Raw genomic sequence first — 15,758 nt, forward strand, 5'->3', positions numbered from 1 at the left:
GTTTGATTTTCAATGACTCAAACACACTTCATCATTTTCACAGTTCACTGACGCTACACATGTTTCTCATCATTTATGAGCACACTATAATGCCAACTGCATATCTCTGTTCATGTGTGTGTGTGTTCATACGATGATGCTAGTGAGTGTGTGTGTGTTCATACAATGATGCCAGTGTGTGTGTGTGTGTGTGTGTGTGTGTGTGTGTGTGTGTGTATGTGTGTATGTGTGTGTGTGTTCATACGATGATGTCAGTGTTTGTGTTAGGTACACTCTGCACTTCTGTGACTATGGAGAATTTTCCCCTGATATGCCTTTAGAACACAGCAAGAGCAGATTGATCAGTGAACCACATCCTCTTTCAAAAAGCAGCAGCAGACAGGATAAAAAAAAAAAGAAAAAAAAAAAGACAAGCGAGCAAATGTTCTACATACATACAACACAGACGCACACACAGACACACACAGCGTTTTGTATGATCACACACAGCGAGACTGTGAAATGGAGACAGTTCAGGCTTTGTAAATAAATATGAGAGAGTGGAGGGCCGATTTAGACCTGTGAGCAGAGTGAACAGTGAGCTGTGGAGTTCCATGTGCCAGACAATGAGTCTGGCCCTGGGCTCTGAGTCAGGAGAAAAAAAAGCCCAGAGATGAACTGCACAACTCAGCACATTTCACATGTCCATAAACTCAGTGAGTAAACGCTTTAGTCAAAAGACAGCAAAGCGATACACTCTTTAATGAAGGTCTGAGCTTGTGTGTAGGATTATGTTTGTTTGTGGGTTAGGGATGAAGAGAAAGAAAAAGAAAAAAAAAAAGAGGTAAACAGAGAGTGAAACACATAAAACACAAACACACGTGCATGCACGTACGTACGTCTGCATGTGCACATGCACACACACACACGCAAGCACGCACATACATACTCGCACGCATATACACACTCACATCTGTACATGCGCACGCACACACACACACAGAGCTATACTCTCAGTTCGACTTACGGTGAAGTCATTTTCGGGGAACAGCAGCAGGTCCTGGTTGGGGTCTCCCCTCAGCTCAGGTTCAAGTTCACAAATGACTGTTTCATAGTCCAGAGGATCAATCAGCTTTGGCTTCTCCTGCTAAACATCAGACAGAGACACAGAGAGAGACTGAGTAACAGAACCACACACACAAACATCAGGCTTTTAAAACACAACACAGAGATACGGCCTGGACAAAATCCACTTGTGAGGGGACACAGCCATAAGACGCAGCCAGAAGTTAATATCTTAGTGACAGAGTTGCTCATACAGAGATCTCAGGCTGGTAACCAAGATGAATACCAAACATAAACAGTTTCCCATTTCCAAGTGGCGCGTAATCAAAACCGTGTATGGTGATTTCCCTGAAACAGTAGGCTCTAAATAAACTGTATGATTAAATGGAACTTTAAAAAGTCTAAGAATGCACTTCCTCTGTTTCTGTCCTTTGTGTAAAACGAAGCGAGCAGGAGCTGAAACAGAGCTGAGAATGTGTGAATAAATGTCTCACTCTGGCCATAACCGACAGTCACACTGTCTCCAGCAGCTCCGCTTCTTTCATCATAGGTTTATGAGCGCTTACGAAAAGGTGACAAAATGACCACGGTAAAAAAGACTGATGTTTTTGAGATCACTAACCTGCAGTAGATCTCCAGAAAGGTTTTCTGAAAGAACTCTTAATATTTCTGGACCATTGCAACCATAGATTTGTGAACACGAATCAGAAATGATCATTCGGCAAAAGTCGTTACGGTAATGTTAAACGGCTACAAAGCGCAGAAACGTTGAGCTCAAGTTCGCAAATCGTAATAAAGGCTGTGGGATTCGAATCATGAGTACATGACAATAACATTTTGGGACAATACAGTCAAAGGACAAATGTCTGCATAGATTACATCACACAGAAGTATTCAAACTCTCCGGTTTACAATTTTTTTTTCTTCCTTTCCATCTGTTTTCTTCTTTCTCTGAAAAACGTCACACGGCTATCGTTGATTATCGTTATGAATTGTCTAGTTACTCAACAAACAAACAAATAAACAACAACAAAAAAATGCTTACACACCTACATAGTAAAGCTATTCATTGTTTTGTGGTGAATGTACTAAACTGTGGTCTAGTAGACAGTTCAGTCTGCATTGCACTGCTAAATGAACAGTAACGTTGACACACACACACACACACACACACACACACACACACTCTTACAGTGACTGCGATACCTGAATGGACCAGAGAGGCGGTCTCAGATGGGGATAATGATAGTTGGTATGTATGGGATTTCTCTACGCTCAAACCAAATGTAGAATTTTTCATCAAACCACAAGCCCCCCCTAACGAACGTTTTAAACCAACAGAGGTGGGGGGATAAGATACACAGGAACTAAAGAGGGAGGGGTAGGAAAAGAGAATAACCACAGTGACAGATATAGTGAGGGGAAAAATGAAAAATCATGTGATTTCTTAAGAAATATTCCCAGCAAGACCATCTAAAGAATATTTACAGTTGATAGCTTGCATACTCATACATGGAAGTCCCAAACGAGTCCAAAGAAAACCACCGACCACACTGAAAGTACAATGACTCACTGGAGTGGGTCAAAAAAAAAAAAAAAAAAAAAAAAAAAAAAAGTTTGATATAGGAACGGTAAAATCGTTGGCCTGACTTCATGCTGGGCAGGGTCGGGTCAAAGTTCAGGCCAACAGAAAGACATGAATGGACATCACTGTTTGGTCGTTCGAGGCCTCTGGCAGAAACACAGGACCACTGCAAGATTCATAATACAGGATCAGGAAATTAACCTTTGACCTCCGACCCCCGCACGGGAAGTCTGCCCCTCTTGAACGGACCAGGGGACCTCAGTTGACATGTCTAACCAGAAATATCACAGGAAAGCCAAAAAGCAGACAAGAATAGTCAAACACAGAGGGTTCAGTGTTTTACTAAAAACACACTGGGATTTGAACATGCAAGAACGCAACTAAAAAGGATTTGATTCAATCTGTCAAATTTTGAAGTTTACTGCAGTACTACTGGTCTAAACGTAGAACAATAAAAAGAACACTGAAAAGAGTTTAATCCATTTCCATTTATCCGAAGCGATATCCATTTCATACTAAAGAGGTGACCTCTTCTATTCTTGCTAACTCCTTTAACAGTTCAACCACTGTGCGTAAGAAGTTGAGAATTCAACTATCACTCTCAATGACCGCAGAGATGTTGCGAGATGCACAGATGATTATACATGTTAAAGAAAGTTGAACTCTCCCGAACAGCGTTCATTCTGCGTCATAAATCTTCCAAGATAAACAATGATATGAAAGCACCGCAGATGCAATTTGAACTTCCTCTTTAGCAGGGGTGGACAGTAACAGTGTACATTTACTTGAGTACTGTACTTAAGTACATTTTTTGAGTATCTGTACTTTACCTGAGTATCAGTTTTTCTGGAAGCTTATGATTTTACTCCACTACATTTGAAAGACAAATATTGTACTTTTGACTCCACTACATGTCTATGAAGGCTCTCATTAGTAATTTCAAGCAGCTTTGAAGTCAGCAGACGAATTTTCTTTTCTAAAATGCGATAGGCCATAGGTTCGTTGCAGGAAAAAAAATCAATTGTGTGCGGGAACCAGTTAGCTTGGAAACCAATTGGGACATAAGACCGGGTCCTGTGTGAATCCACTGCTGACGCACAAGCCACTAATAGCTAGCGAAACTTTACTGACTAAAGTCGTTTCAGAAATATATGTAAAAATCATTAAATGTTCCATGGACAGTTTCTCATTTCCGCTTTTTTTTTCTTGCTTAATCATGATGATTATGATGATGATGATGATGATGATAAAGATAATAGTAAAAACTATATTTGTTTCTGATTTACAGAACACAAACACACACACACACACACACACACACACACACTGCCAGAGCTCTGTTAGAACACTGCCATGCTGTTTTGTGGGGGTGGGGTGGGGTGTGGTGGGTTCTTCAATAAATTAAATGAAAACGACAATGGCTGTCCTTTTGTCGATTCAAGTGTGTTAACGGAAATTTCTATAGGCTTTGTAGCATGATTCTACAAGCACGTCAGTGCATTCAGTAGGTTGTTTCAGAGTCATTAGGTTCTGTAAATGCATTGTGGCAACAATACAACAATGCGTTGACATTAAAAAGAAAATGTAGCCTACTTTTGAATGAAGTATGTTTAAAAGCAAGTACTCCTGTACTTTAACTCAAGTAAAAATTGGGCTGAACAAACTTCAGTTGTATTGGAGTAATATTTGAGCAGGAGTATCTATATTTTGACTCAATTAATGGAGTTGTGGACATTGTCCACCTCTGCTCTTTAGAGAAATCTAGGGCTGGGCCTGAATAGGCTATTTGACTTTTCGGATATTCCCTCGTTGGATAGGTATTCAGTTTTCAATTTTGGGATTCGGATATTCTTTCTTTTTTTTTGCAAAATGTAGAGTAAAGGCCAACTGCAAAGCACATTTTATCAGGACATTCTTTTACTGTATTTATACCTGATTGATATTATACTGTTTAATCAGTAACGTTACGGTGACTAGACCTCCCGGTTTGTACGGGATTGTCCCGGTTTCAAACTGGGCGCCCCGAGTCCCGACAAATATCTGTAAAACACTAAACTGTCCCGTTTTTAAATAATTCAGTAATTGTTTTCAGCGTTTAGACGTTTATCATGTTCTGTCCCATTCAATATTGCCTAAACCAATAAAAAAAAAACCACATAAACAATACACGGCGCGTCTAAATTCAACACTGATTTGTCTGTTTGTGTGTCAATCAATTAACGTAATGTTGTCAAGGCTGTTGCTAAGACGCTTTTGGTTCTGCCCGACAGAGTCTGTCAGTACGCATGCCGAAGAGAAAGTCGGCCTTGACTAAAGACCTCCAGAAGGCTTACCGGTTTCCTCGTGAAGTAGCAACAAAAAAAGCTGCGTTCTGCACACTTCGTAGGAGTAAATTTTCGGCCGTGCAATGTTGTCGTGCCGACATAAAAGATCACATTAATGAAAACGCCTAAGGTGCGTGCATAAGGGCATACATGTGCGTGTGCATGAACGTGACGTGCATTTATTTTGCTTGGAAAATAGTTGCAACTGATCCCTATAGTTATAATAAAACATAAGGGGTAATGCAGAAACCCCAATGCATTACCCCAAGCTTCGAATATTCGCTGTTGATTACTCCCAAAAATGGTATTCAGAACAGCCCTAGTGAAAAGTGAAATCCAGTGTAAACTTTTCATTCAAATTTCCAAAAGTCAGTTAGGAGCCTGATTAGCATTCATTGTCTGGGTCAAAGCTGTTTTCTAGCTGTTTTCTAATGAATGATAACTGATACATTTCCAAACAGCTGAATGTGCGCAGACTTGCAGATGTTTAATAAACATTAAAACACAATCCCAGCAATAAGGCTCAAATATTACATCATTATAGGGTGGTGGAGATGTTTAACATTTGGTTTTCATTGATGTTTTCCTTGAGGTTAGAAGCAATGTCTTAAAATAGCGGTAAGTGTAATTGTTTTTTTTCTTTTCCAGATGAGTTCCATATGATATATGACTTAATATCGCCTGTGCGTCTTGGGATCTCTGTGTTAGAAGTAAATTGTCTGTCTGTAGTCCAAGAGAAGTACAACTTCTCCAAATGAGATGTTTTACTTGAATTTTTGCAAGACCTTTCACTCACCCAGAGATCAAATAGATAGTAGAGCTTCTAAGGTCACTGACTCTCACACACACACACACACACACACACACACGCATGCATGCGCACACACGCACGCACACACATGCACACACACACATCCAAAAAAAACAACATAAGAAAAACAGAACAGTAACATGTCAGAGAGAATGATACATATCCTGTCCCAGACCCCGACGTTTGTGCCAACCACCTAACATGACGTCACCCTGTCTCTCCATCTTAATGCAACTTAATGTTAACAACACTTAAAACTAAAGAGTCAACCTACTGGATAGTTTAATATTACAAAGATGTTCCATTGACTTCTACCCATCAGAATTAGAGTCTTGGATGACATTTTGATATCGCACCTATCCCACACACCCGTAGACCAACGTTTTACTTTGCTCTGTTCTGCTGCAGGTGGGAATCCCTGTCTCCATGGCAACCAGTGTTGCTTTTCATCAGTTTGGATTCATTGTCATCACTCATGCCTTCAGGGGGGGTTGAATCTATCAGTCAAACAATGTATTTATCAACAGATCCCCAAACACTGGCCAGCTTTGGTACTTTACATAAAAGCCATGAGTGACAGATTAACTATAGACACACACAAAAACAAGTTCAAAACAAAACGAGAAGCAGCGATGCACAGATGGGGAACTGCGAGGTAACCAGGACTTTCTTTACGCGGTAGTTCTACAGTTAGTGTCAAAACTATACAGTACAAAATGTAACAAAAGCTAAAATGACTTCTCTGTTCAAGTACTCTTACTTTCAGCAGGGCTAAGGTAGCGATGTTACATAAACCACAGGTGCATACTCAGGAAAACCTCATAATTAGACAAAAAAGGGGTGAGAACGTTAAGGCAAATGCAAAATTACAACATTAACACAAGCACCACTGATGAATTCAACTACAGTCCAATTTTTTTTCTGGTCCACACCACTAAAGGTGACATGAGCTTGGAGGAAAGACAGATGAGGTACGGCAGTTGTTGAGAAGAAGACAGCAATTTGAGTCGTTAAAAAAAAAAAAAAAAAGCATACATACACAACTCAGTCGACTGAAATCCGCGCGTACGCGTCTACTTTTTATCTTCTTCCGAAAGGTGATCTTACTGCGAAAACTCATGGTGACTGGACTGAGCTGATCCAGGTATTTACGGACACACAGCTACACGCAGTCAGTGCTTGTAGGAGGACTGCATCAGTCAGAAGAGAAGTAAAACTTTGCCTGTGGCATGTGAAACCTTTCTGAGCGCGTGGTCAAGAGCGGAAGTACAATGGCAGCGTGACGTCTGATATGACACCCAGAAAAAGAAACCAGAGAGAGAGAGAGAGAGAGAGAGAGAGAGAGAGAAAGAGAGAGAGATAGAGAAAGAGGGAGAGAAAGAGAAATGATTTGCAGGAGGAAAATAAAGAATCTGCCCCCTGACTGTTGATCGTGACTCTTTGTGTAATTCATAAATTAAAAATTGTTTATTTACTGCACGCATGCCGAGACAAACCACACACACGCCAAAACACACTTTACAGCTCTGTCTGACAGCATCACCTCCGTAAAATACTAATAGAAAGGTCAAGAGTACAACTGACACATTCCTAAACATTGACTTTAAAGTACTTCACACATTCTCTATATGGCACTGAACTCTTTTATTTTTTTATTTACTGCGTGTGTTTGTGTTGTCTCCAGTTTGGCTTTATATCAGGCAAGTCTTAAAAACAAACACCTTTTCAGTCCTGAAACAAGAAAGGCCTTGATCACACATACAGACAGACACACATAGACAGACACACACACTCTCTAACATACATATTGTTATGGGAGGCCTCAGTTCCAGAACAGGAAGCTGAAGTTCCAAACATATGTGCACACGCATTTTGTGTGAATAGATGTTTTATGTGTGTGTGTGTGTGTGTGTGTGTGTGTTGACAAAGCTTTGCAATTCCTCTGATAAAGGCTTGAGCTGAGTAGCTGAGAGACAGTTTTATGATCTGATATGACAGAGCCAACCCACACACACAGCATATCCCTGTCTCTATATTTACTGTATCACTCCACTCACTGGATCTCTGTATACTTACTGTACTGCTGACACACACTCCCAACAGAGTGTGTGACTGAACAAATGAGAGAGTGAATGACAGAGTGAAGGAGAGAAAAAGTGGAAGAGAGAGATCAATTTTACCAGGTGTATTTGCGCATGCACGCACAATGCCTCCTGGCTATGATGAGTGATATTTAGTTTATTTGCCATAATTTCATATTACAACTCATGTAACGCCTCTCTCTCTCTCTCTCTCTCTCTCTCTCTTATCAATGTAGCACAGCAGCAGAAGGGTATCAGTGAATCTCTATCAAATGGCATAAGTGACTGATTTCACCCCATTAGACTGTGAAAAAGTCAATTCACTCAAATCCGTGATAGTGCAAATCCAGCAGGAGGGCCAACATATGCTAGTAATGACAGAACTGATATCCTAACCATCAATTATCCAAATACACAGTTATATCAATCAATGCACATTATTCACGGCAGATAAGCAAAACTGAACACATATTTATCTGCGGTGCTATTTGATCCACTCTCTGACTGAGTTGCGGGGGTCAATGAGAAATATTTATGGATGAAACACAGATCTGGATGTGAGCATATGTGTGTGTGTGTGAGTGTGAGTGTGTGTGTGTGTGTGTGTGTTTGTCAAAACATTGTCTGAGTATAGAATTTGCCTGCAAATTCAACAGTGGTCTGTGTTGCTAGATAAATATCAGGTAAAGGTCCTGTTGTTAGCTTTTCTTCTCTCTCTTTCTTTGCTCCTTCCTTTTCTTCACCATGTCATTCTCTCCATCTCTTCACAGCTCCGTGGCATAAGTTTCTGTTAAACCACAAGCAGCCCACGATCTTCATTTCACAGACACACACACACACGCCCACTCAACTTTTCATTTACGCACGCACACACACACACACACGCACACACACACTTACACAAGCTTTCACTTACCGACACAGAAATACACACACACAGACCTTCAACTCACCCATACACAAACACACACATTCACTCACTCGCTCAACTTTTCACTTACACACACACATTCACTCACACACTCAACTTTTCACTTACACACACAGAAATATACACACACACCTTCAACTCATGCATACACAAAAAATACACAGACACACAAACACACACACACGCGCACACACACACACACACACACACACACACACACACACACGCGCACACACACACACACACACACACACACACACACACACACACACACAGGTCTATGTCTTGTCTGTGATAGCTAGACCCCAGCAGCTGTCTCTAACAGAGGTTACATAAGAACTGACAGCCATGACACAGCATATTAGAATGAACACCCACACAATACAATAACACAGAAGAATATTGCCTGATCGCTGAAGTCTGAATCTAGAAAACAATGTCTGATAGCAGTTTCCGCCATTTACAACATTCCCTGCTACGATAAGACAGTACCACAGTTTTCAAGGTAGAGATTTACCGGTAGCGCAAAAATCTCTCTACTAAGCACTTACATACCATAATCTCTTACAGAAAACCCTTCTCACTGTACTCTGTTATTCATATTTACAGAGCAGGTTCTATATCCCTCACTTGCTCTCTCTTCTAATTGTACCCTTTGCTCTTCCATGTTAAACTCCATCGCTCTGTCCTGTTTTTTTCTCCTGTTCGCTCCTTCCTGCCCTCCTTCTCAGCAGGGGAGCGATTGTGTTGATTATGTCTGTAAACTACAGCTGTGTGGTATCAAAATAGAACACAGGGTGTATAATTTGCCGACGTGCCCATCAAACACGGAGGTGAGAAACAACGAGGGAGAGAGAGAGAGAAAGAGAGAGAGGATGAAACGACAGCACGGAGAAAGAGAGGAGAGAGAGGGGAAAGCGAGAAGAGTTGCATCACTGCAATAGCTGCCCACAGGAGTGGGGACTTTCCACGACAATGTAACGTCTCAGAGGGTCCTTGTCGTCTCTACGATTAGTCATAAATATAAACGCGCGCACGCCGACCGTCTTCGTCGAGACGTACAGCATGGAAAGCTTGGTGAGAAGCCCCCCACATACATCTCAGTGTGTTGAGCTACGCCGGCTGAAGCTCTGAGGCCGATGTTGAGTCCATCTGCTCCCCATCACTCACAATCTACAAAGCGAGTGAGTGAGCGAGAGAGAGAGAGAGAGAGAGAGAGAGAGAGAGAGAGAGAGAGAGAGTGTGACACGGTGAGACAGAACGGAGGATGATAAATGAGGAGACGGAAGCATATGTAGTGTTGGCGCTTCAGTGAAAGCAAAGAGGAATGTCTGGTTGAAGCATATGCCATGGGCTCAGCCACGTCAGCCCATTCCGCGTCTATACCATCACCCGGATCTCACACCACGCGCCACCGTCTATACGACCAACGAGACAAAGAGACAGACTGAGGCATGTCGCAGTTAATGAAAACGGCTTTTAATTCATCTGTTCCAAGGACAGTACCAGTAGAGTCTGAGTCACATTGTAGGGTTACAGGCCAAAAGTCTTTAGGAGCTCATACTGTTGTTAGGGTTTTGCGATACAAATTCTTTAATGTCTCCTCTCACCAACCAGACTAAAATGATAAATGTACTTTAGTCAACTGCCCAAGGGTATCCCTGAAGTTTCAGGTTGGTAAGCAGACGTTGGTCAGTAAATCACCCATGAGCAATCTGTCTATGATAGCTTATTTCGTAAATCAGGAAAAAAAAAATCCCTCAAGGTGAGAGACTTTGTGCAATTTCGTGAGGGTGTCATCTGACGTGGAAGTGCAGTGCAGATGTTTTATCTGTACTCAGTCAATGTGTTGAGTGGAGATCTTACCCACACTCAGTTTACTGAGCTACTGACACTGTCAGAGAGACACAGAGAGAGAGAGAGAGAGAGAGAGAGACTGACAGTATTTGACAGTATGACGGAACTGGCTTGATCGACATGTGAGATTCAAAAGATACGCTTTTTTTTCCCATTCACTCACTCTACTGGATCATCATGAGGGCAATTCAATGCCTCATCATCGCAATACAAACAGTCAATGTTATCAGAAATGATGACAGAGTAAATGAGTTCCCTAAAGAACCTACAATGAAACAATTTATATGCAGATGGTTACAGATGGAAACTGCAAAAGAAAACTGAAAGAACACCCCCCCCCCCCCCGTCCCCACCCCACTCTGTTTTAAGAGCCTCTTCTCTAACGGCGTCAGAACACAAAGACGAGATGAGATGAGAGGACAAGAGGAGAGGAAAGAGGGAAAAAATGAGTGAAGGGTGAAAAAAAAAAAAAAAAACCCCAGAGGGGGCGGAAAAGAGGAGGAACGTCCTCCGAGACACGTCCTGCCAAAAGCAGAGTGCCATTTTTCCACTCAGCTATTCCAATGGCATCATTTTCATCTCGGAAAAGGATTCACGGGTTACAGGAAATGTCATAACGAATTGGACGACTCTTACGGCACTAACGAGAAAGAAAACAAATTAAAAAAAAAAAAGATAAAGAAAAGAAAGAGAGGAATATGAAAAGCTGTAAACGAAAGCTCTTCGCGACCATCCGGATCAAAAGCTGGGCCATTAAGGCGTAAATGCTACGTCCGGACGGCATCCTGTTTCTGTAAACTTAACCGTGGACTTCTAACCAGCTTCCGGCTGTTCCCGAGGAACTTTTCTGACTTTACACTTTCTTCAAAAAAAAAAGAAAAGAAAAGAAATGAAAAGAAAAAAAAAGAATTTGTGTGTTATTTCAAATTCAAAAGCAAAGGCCAGTAAAAACACTCTGGTACTGCGTTTAAACCGTGTTTGTGTTAGAGACTGAGCGGAGATTGTGTGATAACTTTATGGAGGTATGATCTCATTCATTCACGCAATGTACAGACTGCTTAGATCAGCTGCCCATTCACAAAACATACAAACACAGATGCTGCTTTTCCCACAGAACCAGAAATTCCCAGAGTTCACTCTGCTTTGGCAATGTCTTCCACGCTCCTTCTCTTTTTCTCTCTCTCTCTTTCTCTCTCTCTGTCTCTCTCTCTCTCTCTCTCTCTCTCTCAGCTGTGCTGGAAGCAGCACTGATTACTGGTTAATACATGATACAGCCCTGATGCCACATTTCTTTGTAACTGCAAATGAAAGTGAGCTGTTCCAGCTTTAATACCAGGGGAAAAAAAACGGGATTAGTGCATTAGGGATAACTACTGAAGTCATTATGGTGTAACCGGCGAGTAGTTACACAAAGTTACATATGTAAATGCACCAAACGACACACACACATAACAAATAAGCTGTGACAACTGAAAATTCAAGGAATGGTCACCTCTACAAAGAAACCTTTTATAAATACTTATGCAGAGACACAGGCTACTTACAAAAAAGCCTACAATTACTCAAAAAGAGAACTTAGGAAAGATTGACAGATAGACAGGCAGAGAAGGAGAACTTAATGCAGTTGTTGGGGGTGGGAGCAGAAACCAGGGTAGTGGTGAGAGCAGAAAACAGAGAGACATACAGGCAGAAAAGAGAGGAGGCAAAGACTGATGTTCCAGAAACTGCTGAGGAAAAAAAAAAAAAAAAAGAGACTTCTAGAAGGTTTCGGCTCAAAGCCCCTCCTCACTGAGGGAACAGCGACCAAAAGACAAAAGGAGGGTCTCGTTACCATGACGATGATGGTGCGGGGTCGGCTGTCAGCCTCCCCTTCCTCCAGTGTTAAGACCTCCAGGGAGACTTGTTCCTGTCGGTGGGAGCAGATGTGTGCACAGTTGCCTCTCAGCACTGAACGTAGAGCTTGCAGTAGGAGTATGCTGGCAGAGCAGCCCATGCCTGGAGCACCCCACGCCTGGACCAGGACCTTGGACCTTCTCTTTCTCCCTCCCACGTAAAGCTCAGGCCCAGCAGACCACTACCACAAATCTACCAAAACCTTGAGGTCCAAACCCGGACTAAGGAGTCAAGCTAAGTTTACCTGGCCCTACCTACCTATAGCTTTAGATCTGAAATGTATCAGTGTCTTCCCAACTTAAGCTGGAACATCCAACGTTTCATCTGAATCAATCAATCAGTCAATCAATCAATCAGCAACAACAGCTCCGACCTCTTCTATTCTAACTCAAAGTCCCAAAAACTCGGTCTGGATGTCCTGCTCTTTCTTCAGTCTTATTTTGCCCAAGAGCTCCAGTCTTCAAACCCACTCCAGACCCAGCAGTTCCGCTCCCCTGCCCAGCCCTCCTCTCACATGGACTGATGGGACGTCTCCACTGGGCTGCTACTGCTGCTTGTGGTATGGTGGAGTGCTGCAGCTCCTTCTGCCTCTGCTCGAGCGGAGCCGGACTGAGCAGAGCTGAGGAGGAGACACTGGCAGCCTTGTCTCACACGAATCTGACTACACTGCAGCTGTGCGCAGCTGGACCCTCCAATCACTGCCCGCCAGCGTGGTCAGGTGATCATAACAAATAGCCAAAAACGCACTCGCATACACACACACACACACACACTCCCCTCCACTGACTATCTACCTCACATACGCCCAGTTTCCTTACTCCCCTCTCTCTCGCTCTCTCTCTCTCTCTCTCTCTCGCTCTAGCTCCACTCTGCTGACAAACACGTAAACGCTTACAAATGTTAGTCGAGACCAGCCGAGAACATCCCATAATGGTAAAAGGAGAGCGAAAATAGAGAGGGAATTGGAGACTTGTCAGAGAAAGGCTTTGTGAGCGTGTGAGAGAGTGTGTATGTTTGTGCGTGTGTGTGTGTGTGTGTGTGTGTGTGTGAGAGAGAGAGAGAGAGTCTCAACTGTTAAGCAGTTCCAGAAGCAGTAACTCTCTGTCATTTTAACTACCCAGTCCAGACACTCAGCTCTCCCTGCCCCTTTTTTGTTTCTCTCTCCCACTGCAGTTGGCTCTCTTTTCTCTTTCCCCCCCCCCTCTGATTCTCTGCAGTATGTCCTCATATGATCACATCCGTCCAAATCTTCCCAAAAACAACCACACATAGACTCCTCACTGACATGCTTTAGTGGATAGACACATAGATAGTCAAACAGCCAGACAAAGATGGAGAGGGATAGAGAGTGACGGAGAGAGAGAGAGAGAGAGAGAGAGAGAGAGAGAGAGAAAGAGGGAGACAGAGACAGAGAGAGAGAAAGTGAAACTGAGAGACAAAGAGAGAGAGAGAATCTGTATAGTCTGAAATCTGAAATATGTTCCAGACTATTCTAATGGTTAAGGAGTTTATAAATGAGTGTGAGGTGTGTTTGCGTGTGTGTGTGTGTGTGTGTAAGTACATGCGTGCTGCAGTGTTTGGGACTGTTGAAGAAAGTGGGGCACGCCCAATGAAATTGCTATTACTTCTTTGATCCAACACAGGAAATCAGACACTAATTGAAGGCCTCAGCTTCCCAAACACCAGAGACAGGTTTCAAAACACTTTTCTTTTCTTTTATTTAGATGTCTAACAGTTTCTAGTAAATGAGCGTAGCCTTGAACATACTATGGAAGAAATGCATGGAAACACCAGATGAAAAATAATGAAAAATTGCCTTGCTTTGACAGTACTTTACAGTAGGCTTCTTACATTTGCATATCACTTTCAATATTACTTTCAAACCTGAACTTGATATTTTTTCTCTTATGGAGAAAACCCTGTGGTCTCTCATTTTGGGAAAGCACAGTAGTCTATGAATGAATCTACTCCAAATGGAGTTCAGTTCCCCACAAAGCAGGCTACAGCTAACAGAGACATATGTTAGAATGGTCCTGTCAACTCATGAGTAGATAACAATCAACCCTTTATCTTTGATTGTAAACTTAAGGTTTTCGAGATGCTGACAGGTACCCTGCCGCAGTGACTCCGCTAACGTTGCCTTGCTTTGCATGACTAAGCTCCAGGATAGAGGTCCTAATACAGGGGAGTCTGACTGTCTGCCCTTGGGTTGACCTGGGTGGTGAGAGTCTGCCTGTCCATTAGGCTATGGGTGGATGTCAGACACTGTAAGATTTGTTGTGTACTTTAAGATTTATTAAGACGTCATTTTACGTAAAGACCATCCCTTTTGTGAGAAGCCGTCCTATGGTTTGTATTTTGCTTAACCTTCCAAACTTTTGTATTTCTTTACCAAGGATCTGTTCATTGTTCTGGTTTCCTCTGGTTTCCCATACACAAACACACACACAAACACATTCTCTCTTTCACTTTCTCTGTCTGTCTCTCTCTCTACCTCACACACACACACACACACACACACACACACACACAGACTTCCTCTATATCTGCTCTTATCCTTTTGATGTTTTCTCGTTCCAACTCCAGGGGAGAAATAACACCAGATTTTTTTTCCCCAATTCAGAGGAATTTAAATGGCAAACACAGTCCAACAAAATAAAAACAGGCTCCAGAAGTTACACTGCTAAACCCCACCTTAGCGAGAGAGGGAGAGAGAGAGAGAGAGAGAGAGAGGGAGAGAGAGAGATTGATTCTGATTTACCAGAGATTACCACTGTGGAGAAAAAAGGGTTTCTGAAGTCGACTAATCCTATTAGTAAAGTGGTGCCAGCACAACCTTTACAATGCTAATACTCAAGAGAGAGAGCTCCAGAGCTCCCCTTGTGAATCCTTTGGGTCACAACACAGAGGAACACAGGGCCTGGGTTAAGGAGCAGACTCTGGGCTAAGGATTTGGAATCAGACCAGTATTGCTTGGTCCTCTAAGTATTTAAAGATGTCCCCCTCTGTGTCTTAAAGTCCATATGTGCTCCATACTTGAAAGAATTACAGTCTGTTAAAAAGAAAAGTACCATCTATTCTCATGTCTCTGCGAATCTGCAAAAACCAGACATGCTTTGAAGTAGCACTCCTTAGACATATCACCTGAATTGATCACTGGGTAATCGCCGGAACTTAAGCAATTATGCAATCTGAGAAAAACTGCAGGGAATGTACAGCTTAAATGAACCAA

General features: G+C 42.3%; 1 protein-coding gene across 1 annotated transcript in view; it reads right to left on the minus strand.

Moving 5' to 3' along the window:
* dock10 (dedicator of cytokinesis 10) overlaps positions 1 to 12,626 on the minus strand; it is a 55,419-nt gene extending 42,793 nt beyond the window's left edge. The window contains exons 1-2 of the mRNA XM_030778697.1: positions 12,465 to 12,626; positions 1,007 to 1,126 (exon numbers count right to left, since the gene is read on the minus strand). Of these exons, the coding sequence (XP_030634557.1) occupies positions 1,007 to 1,126; positions 12,465 to 12,626 (282 nt within the window). The remainder of the gene's footprint in view (positions 1 to 1,006; positions 1,127 to 12,464) is intronic.
* Between the last annotated feature and the right edge of the window lie 3,132 nt (positions 12,627 to 15,758).

The sequence above is a fragment of the Chanos chanos genome, chromosome 6 (assembly GCF_902362185.1).
Source record: "Chanos chanos chromosome 6, fChaCha1.1, whole genome shotgun sequence".
In the NCBI taxonomy this organism is placed as follows: Eukaryota; Metazoa; Chordata; class Actinopteri; order Gonorynchiformes; family Chanidae; genus Chanos; species Chanos chanos.